The following is a 9,943-nucleotide window of genomic DNA, read 5'->3' as shown; positions in this document are numbered from 1 at the left end:
AATGGTATATTAATGGCTGATATCAAAAGAAGTGTACAAGTTGATAAAACTAAAACAAATATGTTGGATAATGAATCCTACGAACCATGTTCCCCCGTACATATCTTGTAATAGTTGCGGCGTTTTAAAGCCGCAGTGGCACAATAGGCTCATTCGATTTCATGCAGCGCTGCGCAGATATGGTTGAACGTGATGCATGCTCAACGAAATGAACTAGTTATCGTGCAAAAGTCCAGCATGTCACGTTCGGCCAGGCCCGCGCAGGGTTGCATGAAGTCGAATGAGCCTAATGTTTGGTGAAACTTTTGCTATTGAACTAGCTGTGTCCAGTGCTGTTGCAGAGTAATAGTGTGACATGTTCATTTAGTCTCTGATGTTTTGTATTATCATGGTCCAGTAGTTCCACTCGTCTGCCTTGTTTAAGGTTTCTTAATTTACTGGGTGAAAGGTCACTCAGCTCAGCTTTGAAAACATGGCAAGTTCATTGTTGGGGCACGCAGTAGCTGCGTACAAACGTGATCTAAGTCTACCAGTCAAAACATTCACACTTTTACGGGTAAGATTGCTTTGCATCTGAAAGTTTAGTACTCTTGTTTAAGTAAGAACAAGTTGACTACCAGTCACTGGTAATGTCACCTTAACATCATGTGTTGGTGGTTACTGAGAGTTGTGAGAAGCTTGTTAGCCACTTGAAATTATTGAGGTCATGGGAAAATGCCATACAGCTAGTTAGCGTTATTAGCATAATTTGCAAACACACCGTTTTGTGGATTAACTATTCTGTGTGATTATTTAAATGTACATGATCGCAGCAACGAAAAAGACGAAAAGGGTAAGGTAGGTGTGTCCATGTAGGAAGCTGACCTAACCTTTCACCTACTCGCCGTATCTGTATTCATTTATTTTTCACTCCAGTCTTTTTATTGCTCTGGTTAACTATGTCATCTGTGACACTAGAATCATATTTCATATTAATTGCATATTTGGCACTTTCAGGCCTTCAGTAATGGGACTAATGCACTGCGCAAGGACTCTCCGCCTCCACAAGCTGTGTTCTTTCCCCCTTCCGAAGTGCCAATGCTGGTCCCGGGGACGTTCAAAAATAAAGTGGCTTTCATCACAGGAGGGGGAACTGGTTTAGGCCGAGGAATGACAACTACCCTGTCAAGCTTAGGTGCCGAGTGCGTCATTGCAAGCAGGTCAGCATCAGTGCTTTCATCGCTGATGGTGAATTATCATTTTGTTTCATTGAGGTAGTGATTCACATAGATAACTGCTTGATTGTAGTTATCATTACAGTCACAACGAATAAGAGAGAAACCAAGTTGTTTGCTCAGTTGAATGTTCTCTATCTCAATCTGAAATATCACAGACATTTCCTTTGGGTTTGCATTTGCAATATTCTCAAACAATTCTGGAGAATATATCAAATTCATTGTAGGAGAAGAACATCTTGTGGCAAATGCTAAGATGCTTATTTTGTTTTAAGAAAGCTTGATGTTCTGGAAAAGACTGCTGCAGAAATTTCAGAACAGACTGGAAACAAGGTAATAATCTATATGTATCTGAGATTGTGTAGGGGATGTGATTGTGTGATTGCCTGTCAACATAAGATTGCATCAGACACCTACAATTCACTTTTTACTTGTTAAATTAGCAACTTATAGCAAGTTATATTTAATAAATGTCTTTATGATGTGTAAGTGATCCTAATTTTAATACTTTGTTAGTGGTTGCTTACTTTACTGGAACACATAATTTCTCCTGCTGTAGAGACTGATCACCTGTACCTTATGCTTCCCAAGGTGTCGTAATGGTGTCCCGAAATCTATATTTGGTGTGTTTTGAGCCTTTGAATCACTTGGGCAGTATTCCTCCAACAGGTCCATGCTTTGAAGTGTGATGTGCGGGACCCAGCGTCTATAGAGGCTGCTGTGACGAAGCTGATCAGTGACGTGGGTCTCCCTGATGTAGGTACAAACTCTGCGCTACACTGCCTGCACTGTGAAGGCCTCATCACAGATCTGTCACTTCACCTTGTTTTCTTAGGTTTCTTTTGCCTGCCATGTTGTCTGGCAGATGTTTCTTTCTATAGAGAGAATGACAAGTGCATTTGTGCAAATAACCGTTGCTATATAGCGTACTGATATGGAGAACATCAGCATTGCTTTGAGTTGGCACATCAGTGTTGAACTACTTTACTCTAAGGCACTAGGAAAGAATAGAAATCTGATCAACATGAACTTCAGCTCATTTTTTTCACCGAAACCCCACATATGTTCATGCTGGGAGAACAGCATAATTATTCCTCCTAAGGCCGGGACGAGCTGTCTGTCTGATGGTTTTTCCATTCCACAGGTGGTAATCAACAATGCTGCAGGTAATTTCGTCTCCCCCTCAGAGAAGCTGTCTGCGAATGCCTGGAGGACCATCACAGACATTGTGCTGAACGGCACGGCCTTTGTAACGCTGGAAATTGGGAAGCGCCTCATTAAAGCTGAAAAAGGTTTGCACATTTTGCATGCATTGTCTCTATCCCACATTCAAAGAATAGACTTGCCTGATGTTTCCATCTAAACCATGTTTACGGTACTTGGCAATCTTAACCAAGTGTTTCATATTCAGCTGGCAGGTTTTCTGTGGGTATCATATAGGTTCATTCTAAAATATTTTGCCAACAGTACATGCACACTGTGGCCAGAGCGATGTCAGACGCACAACATGGGCAGCGTCAGGCCGTAGTTAATTAATAAAAGATAGATAGATCAGAATTTAACACTGGTTGTGTGTGTGATTGGTTTATTCAACTTCACTTTCGAACTCGGACCCATGGTGTTATATCGGCACATATAAAGTGCATATTTTGTAGTCAGTGGAAAAAGGATAGCACCACGCATAGAATAAGCAGCTAGTTGGAACAACAGGTTTGTTCATGTATACCTCACATGCCAATATGGACCCTTCCAACAATAAAAACAAAAACAATGCTTGAACGTTCTATTTGGGCCCCAATCTACTTCCTCTGCATTAAGATAACATATGGAATGTTAAAACGGAAGCCTTGTGGGGCCAACTATGATGCTGATAATGGAACTCTCTTGAAAGGGTCTATACCATGAAAATAAATTTTACGATGATGCGATTACTAGTTGCATATAAAAACAGGGTTCAAAATTATCAAACTGTCCCATACTGTCTCTTTTAAGACTACCACTGGCCCACTTAGTGTTTTCTTGTTTTTTATCCAATGAGCACTGAGAGTCATTTCAGATTCCAAATGGAAACTCGGTTGTATTGCTCTGCTAAGACCACAGGGTGGCAGACACACCCCTCCATTGCTGAGGGTAAAACCTATTGGTCAATCGATTCCACTGAAAACTGCTCCCCAAAGCATGCTGCTGCACCATTTAACCTTGTAATCCTTTCACTCGTTTTAAAGTTGAATGATGTATAACATACACTTTTATCCAAAGTGATATGGTCTTGTAAAGGTGGGTTTGGGAATCGAGCCTAGGTTGACCAGTTGTCAGGCGGCCCTTGATACATTCTCTGTTGTACCCAGTAATTACTAATTAAGTAAATATTTGTGTTCATCTGTGTTATTCAATGTATGTGATGTGATGGAAACATTAGCATTACACTAATTACAACGATGTGTTGGGCTGAGATTTTGGTTGGAATAACTAATTACATACGAAAATTAAATTGCCATCAAAGCAATGGAGTCATATCCCTACCAGTCATATAGAAGTTATACAGAAGGTTTGGCGGAGCAGCAGTGGGGTCGCTGCCTGACAATTGGTTGGCCTGGATATGATTCCTGAACCCAGCATTGTGAGTCCGCGTCACTTTGGATACGATTTTCTATTAAATATCAGTCACTACTTTTTACTTAAAGTGCACCCGGCCTTATAGAAATATGCACATTGTTTATCCTTTCAGTTGACACATCATTCATCCTTTAACTGTCCCATCAACCGTAAGGCAGCGCAGACACTGCATGTAGTAATGCAGTCCTTACTGTCCAGTGCCTGAGGTCCTCTTTGGGTTGTGTGCTGCATCCTACTCTAGCCATGCATACTCAAAGGGCATGGGCCCTACACAGAACCATACTGTAGAGCTGGATGCCTAAAGACCACCCACCATACGATTTTGCTTGATGCCCCAACACTAACGTTGTCCTCCTCAGTCTGTGTTGATCTTGCGGAGGGCTTGCCCATCCTTTGATTGTACTGACCTTTTCCCTCCTCCTCCGAAAACAGTTATTAATGAAATTGCAATCAGGCCATTGTGAGGGAACGTCGCAGTCACAACGCAGAGACGATGTCTCTAATTTGCCATTTACACCGTTGAGCAATTAAGAGGCTTCCATAGAGAGTCTACCCTTTCTTTAATGTTTGTTTCATTGATTGTGCTGCGTCGCTAGCCATTGGTGGCAGCACTTTGTGAAGCTCGCTGCGTTTAAATTAATGATGTCCTTTAATTCCCATGCTTGGAGGTGGACCGGTGCAGTCCTAATTGCGAGTATGTTTGTCATTCATTCGCTTGAGCTTTAGACTGAAACTGATTTTTGAGTGGCTGAAGGAGTTGTCTCTTTTCTCAGGTCAAGTGAAGCCAGGAGCTGGGCCCACACTTTGCTTTGATTAGTTATTGATTGATTTCTCTGCTTATTTGTTTTTCCAGGGGCTGCGTTCTTGGCCATTACCACCATCTATGCAGAGAGTGGCTCTGGCTTTGTGGTCCCCAGTGCCTCTGCCAAGGCTGGTGTGGAAGCTATGTGCAAGTACGTCTAGCATACCACTTCATAGAAACACGCAAATGGTAGTTGCTTCTGTGCAGCCCCCCCATTTGTAAACGTTTGGGGGAAAAAGTCCCACCCATCGTCACGCCACCTTAATGTATTTTTAAAGGGGTGCATTTATTAGCATTAATGAGTGTGACCGCACTTTTAATTTACATCCTAAATGTGGAGCCCCCGTCCTGATCTCCCTGGGAAAGTTGCCCGCAATGAAGATGGATCGAAACTGCAGGAATACATCAGTGGACAGGGCAGTTTTCCCCTTTCCCTTGGTGTAGACAGGCCACTCATTAGAAAACATGAATTCCCACTGAAACATTCACTCAGAAAGCAAATCAAATATACCTCAGAGATGTCTGTATACATGTTGCAGCAAATATACTCTCATTGGGGTCGTTAGCTCACCAGATAAATCAGATTAATATCTAATGTACAGTATATCAGCCTCAGGCCTCCAATATTATGGCCTTGGCCTGAAATACATAAATGGGATAGCAGGGGCCAGTCCAGTTGTCTTCTATGGCATGAAATGTGTTAAAACAGTGATGAGTACACTGCCCTGTGCGCTGGTGTGGCTCGCTCCCTCTCCCCTTGTAAGACACATCTCCCCATTTCCCTTTTTACAGGCACACTGAAAAGGGCATTACTGTGATGAATGGGTCATTGTGCTCCTACCTCTTCCCTCAGACAGATGGTTAACGAGGGGAAAGAACCGGGCTAGCGAAACGTACACACACTCAGAAAGACACACAGACACACATACAGACACGGACACTGACATAAACCACACTGAGACCACCTCGAAACTGCATGTGGGGCATGGGGTCACGTGTGGTTGTTACCCGATTTGAAAATGAGATCAGCTATGTATAAAGAAAGGGTTACGTGCATGTACAGTATAAAGAAAGGGTTAACCCTCATAACTGTGTGCCTTAAGAAGAGTAGATATTTGCTGAGGTAAAGCTGACTAGTCCATTTGTATTCTATGTGCAAGACACCTTTTTGTCAGGGGGTCACTATCTGCCTCTATTCATTTGCAACTGATGGAACTCTTGGCTTTTCTGTGTGGTTGTTCACCTGAAACATTGACCCCACTGTTCTCTCTGTTAATGCTACATCTAAATCAGGGTTAGGTAGCAAAACCCCCAAACCCCCAATTCTTTTTTTCTTTTTTATCTCACACCAATTCTCTGGGCACGGTCTATTTTTGGACCTATATTTTGCTCATTCAGTATGCATTAGATCCTTGATGCTGACTAGGAACAAATCAATCTGCAAGTCCCCCCTCCCTACCCAAGCCTTTCCACTGATCTTTTTCTTTGAGTGATTTGGATTGACCCTAAGAAACACACACACACACACACACACACACACACACACACACACACACACACACAGACACACACACAGACACATACAGACACACACAGCTATTCCCTCCTTTCCTCTCTGTGTTCAGCTTTCGGTTTTATTTGTGTTGTTGGAATAAACAGCATGAAAACAAGTGGCCAGAACACTGGCGCTCTCTTGGAGATAATTGTACCCGCAGCCTGAGCGTTAACCCCATCAGGAGAGTTTAATGAGAAAGAGGCCGAGCGCGGGGCTCGCCGCAGGACTGCCCGTTGGCCGGCCTGCCCGCCTATCCGGTCGCTCGCTATCACAGTCTGAGGAAGGATGCGTGTGTTTGTACCACAGGTCCCTGGCCGCCGAGTGGGGACGCTACGGCATGAGGTTCAACGTGATTCAACCCGGACCAATCAGGACCAAGGTAGCGCATCACACCAGAGCATCCCGCTTCCTCCTGTCTCTTCCCCCTCTGTGGCAAATGAGGACTGATGCTGTGTTGGGGTGGGAGGGGGGGGGGGGTTGCGAATGGTTTTGGTGACGCAAACAAATCTGCTTCTTGTGATGTAACATTATGTCCTAAACCATGGGTATTATATACTGTAGCTCTTTTTTACATTTCTTACATTTTTTACATTTCTTGACCCAAATCTCAGCATTGGCGGATTGTACTGCTCAGAAGTGTGTAGATTGCACAGGAAGTATGTGCATTGAGGACTTAAGTATTTATTCCACCTTTTGAGGTGCAATTAGATGACTCACTCCATGGCAGGAGCTAAAATATGGGAGTGTTTTTGGCTCTATAGCCTTGGCATGAAACAGTTAGTCTGTATGGATCGTTTTCAGTCTGGTTTCCCATTAACAATGTGCTGTTCTTCCTCCTCAGTCCTATACTATGCCAGGACATAACATTAGGTCCCCTGCCTTTGCTAAGCCTTTTTTAAGGACTGTAGAAGAACTAATTTTGAAGGTCATATTGTCAAGAATCTAGGCTTAATTAATGATTATAATGATTTAAGATTTAATAATTCAGTTGCTGGCAGTCAGTCATTCACTGCATGTTTCTTTTTGGACGTTAGTGTTTTTGTTGTTATTGACAAACTGCACTGGATAAAATATATCAAAGGTTGACATTAGCAGATACAATCCTTACATTTAGTCTTTGGGTGTACAACAGTGTTCTGTCACTGACACGTAACTGTGGACTGTCCTTTTGAAGGGTGCATTCAGTCGTTTGGATCCCACCGGGATGTTCGAGAAGTCAATGATTGGCAGGATTCCGACTGGCCGTCTGGGAACGCCAGGAGAGATTGCGAACCTCGCCGCCTACCTCTGCAGCGACTATGCCAGCTGGATTTCAGGAGCGGTGAGTCTTTGTGTGTGTGTGTGTGTGTGTGTGTGTGTGTGTGTGTGTGTTGACCTTGGGAGCGGTGGGGCTCTGCTCCAGGGCAGGGAGAGTAGGCACAGGGACCAGGGCCCTGTGGCTGCCCCAGAGGAGCGCTCCGGTTTCAGAGGGAGGGGAGTGCAAGGACTGTGCTGCTTCCCCTCTCCTCTCCTCTCCTCATCTCTCCTCTCCTCTCCAGCAGCTGAACATTCTTGCCCTCTGATGATTTAATGTTAGCACATAGGTTAGGTCATGCAAATAATCTGATTTGACGTGGAATGACCCATGGACCCGTCAAATGGCGTGTGCAGGGCTGAGTGTTGTGTGGACATTTCCTCAACGGCAGCCTTACAAACAGAGCATTTCATATCACTCTTTTGTCATCCACCTTAACTTGTCCTTATTCATGCATTCACTGCACAGGTCATTCGGATGGATGGAGGAGAATATGTGTCCATGGCCGGAGAGTTCAATGAACTCCGAAGGGTAAGAACTAGACATGCTTCTTTTTTTCAACCAGCTCTTGTTGTGAAATTGGATGGCTTGGCACAACACGTGTTACAGCACTGTTTCTTGTCCTGCAGGTCACCCAGGAACAGTGGTCTATGCTCGAGACCATGATCCGAAGCACAAAAGGCTCCTAAGGACTTTGACTGTTAATGGCAGTATTGTCTCTTTGTGATCACAGCCTTTTGTTGATGTTTTTATTCTATTCATTTTTTTTATGAATCCCCTAATTGATGATCAGAATAGACATGCCACCTCAGTGTGTAAGATTTGCATGTATTTCTGAGATTGCCTTGCTAAGTGCCTGTGGCCTTTAGATCATTCCCAACACCATAACATACTGTAATATAGTGACCTTTGTAGGGATTAAATCTAAGCACGATAGTGCCTGTGGTCACTAATGTTTTGTACAAAAATGACAAACATTATTTGCCTCATATCTTGAAACAGAATAAACCTTTTCTGCAGCAATATACCATTCTATTCCCCATATTTGAATTCAGAAATAAGTAACAATATTTCTCTAATGTATTGTGCAATGGTCAAGGCTTCTAGTGACTGCCCTGAATCCATTCTTACAGAAATATATGTAGTGCTTTGTGCATGACCTGTTACAATACGTCAGTGTTGGACCTTACACTTACCCTCTCTCTAACTCTCTTTCTTCCAAATCCATAAGTACTCTTTTCTTTGGCCTCGTCCTCTTCTCCTTTCGGCCCACTGCTCTCTCATCACCCCAGAGAGATGTCCCTCGGGCTGTTCCACTCCATCGCCTTGTCCATCCACTTCAGCCTGTCTGTTTTTTCATCCACCACCTTTGAACATGGGCCACTTGATGGTGTGTGTGATGGCAGGTCCCATTGATGTGCTGCCTTTTGTCGAGGGTGGAGAAGGAAGAGGAGGATGGGGAGGCATCCTTTTGACCTCTACACAAAGCCTCCTGACTTGGTGTTGGTTCAGTGACCTATCTGTGTTGCACTCACTCACTGGGCCAGTTGTGCTGCGCCTTTGTGTGTTGAATACGACATACCTCCTTCACAAGTGCTGTTTGCATCAATACAATAACAACCACACAGAGAGCTGTAGACTAACTGACGGGCTAATGCAGCCGCTTTGATTTATGCAGCATCTTTGTGTGTTGAATACGACATACCCCCTTCACAAGTGCTTTTTGCATGGGTGTAATAACAACCACACAGAGAGCTGTTGACTAACTGACAGGCTAATGCTGCTGCCTTGACTTTGACCTTGTCTGCCGTCCTTTTTATTTTTTGTGTGTGTTTTAGGTGTCAGGATTAGTGTGCATCCTCCACAATAATTTAAAGGGTGATGTCTAAGAGTTGTGTTCTCTTGTCAGATGCGGTAGATGCAGCATTCACACCTATTCTCTCTCTCGCTCTCTCTCTCTCTCTCTCTCATACACACACACCTCTCTCTCTCTCTCTCTCTCTCTCTCACTCTCTCTCTCTCTCTCTCTCTCACTCTCTCATACACACACACACACACACACACACACACACACATACACTGAGAGCTAATTCCATGCAGTATGCACCGCCCTGGAGAGTCCCAGATAAGGCAGAACTGTTGCTTTAAAACTTTAGGGTCTACAGCTGCTCAATTATATGATAAAGATCGTGGGGCTCTCTCTGCCCGCGCTGCATTGACAACACTTCGTCTGGCAGATCCCAGCTCCATTTTCAACCTCAGGACAAGATCTGTTTGTCTGCCACTGGCAAAGTAGCACTAAACCGACATCCACAGTTTCAAAATTGGTTTATTTGAACTCGAGTGGTGTTTTCGTAATGCCTTGTTTGGTGCTATCAATTAAAGCTGTGTGAGATCTGTGGTGATCTTCTGTAGATATGGTGAGGAATGTGACCGTTACCCAAAACAATTAACACAAGCCA

General features: G+C 43.8%; 1 protein-coding gene across 1 annotated transcript; it reads left to right on the top strand.

The window, feature by feature from the left end:
- The first annotated feature begins 229 nt into the window (after positions 1-229).
- decr1 (2,4-dienoyl CoA reductase 1, mitochondrial) lies at positions 230-8,506 on the top strand. Its single transcript, XM_042105801.1, has 11 exons — positions 230-556; positions 997-1,199; positions 1,490-1,547; positions 1,884-1,970; positions 2,359-2,506; positions 4,684-4,783; positions 6,494-6,566; positions 7,362-7,508; positions 7,950-8,012; positions 8,111-8,180; positions 8,245-8,506. Exons 1-10 carry the CDS (start codon positions 473-475, stop codon positions 8,168-8,170), a joined length of 1,023 nt encoding a protein of 340 aa, XP_041961735.1. The 5' UTR covers positions 230-472; the 3' UTR covers positions 8,171-8,180; positions 8,245-8,506.
- Positions 8,507-9,943: the final 1,437 nt, after the last annotated feature.

The sequence above is a fragment of the Alosa sapidissima genome, chromosome 10 (assembly GCF_018492685.1).
Source record: "Alosa sapidissima isolate fAloSap1 chromosome 10, fAloSap1.pri, whole genome shotgun sequence".
Taxonomy (NCBI): domain Eukaryota; kingdom Metazoa; phylum Chordata; class Actinopteri; order Clupeiformes; family Clupeidae; genus Alosa; species Alosa sapidissima.
Note: the sequence above shows the minus strand (reverse complement) of the source record. Positions and strands in the feature narration are given on the sequence as shown.

Coding starts and splice junctions, on each gene's coding strand:
- decr1 (XM_042105801.1), top strand. CDS start 473: ATGGCAAGTTCATTGTTGGGGCACGCAGTAGCTGCGTACAAACGTGAT. Junction 557..996: donor AAACATTCACACTTTTACGG/GTAAGATTGCTT, acceptor TGGCACTTTCAG/GCCTTCAGTAATGGGACTAA. Junction 4,784..6,493: donor GGTGTGGAAGCTATGTGCAA/GTACGTCTAGCA, acceptor TTTGTACCACAG/GTCCCTGGCCGCCGAGTGGG.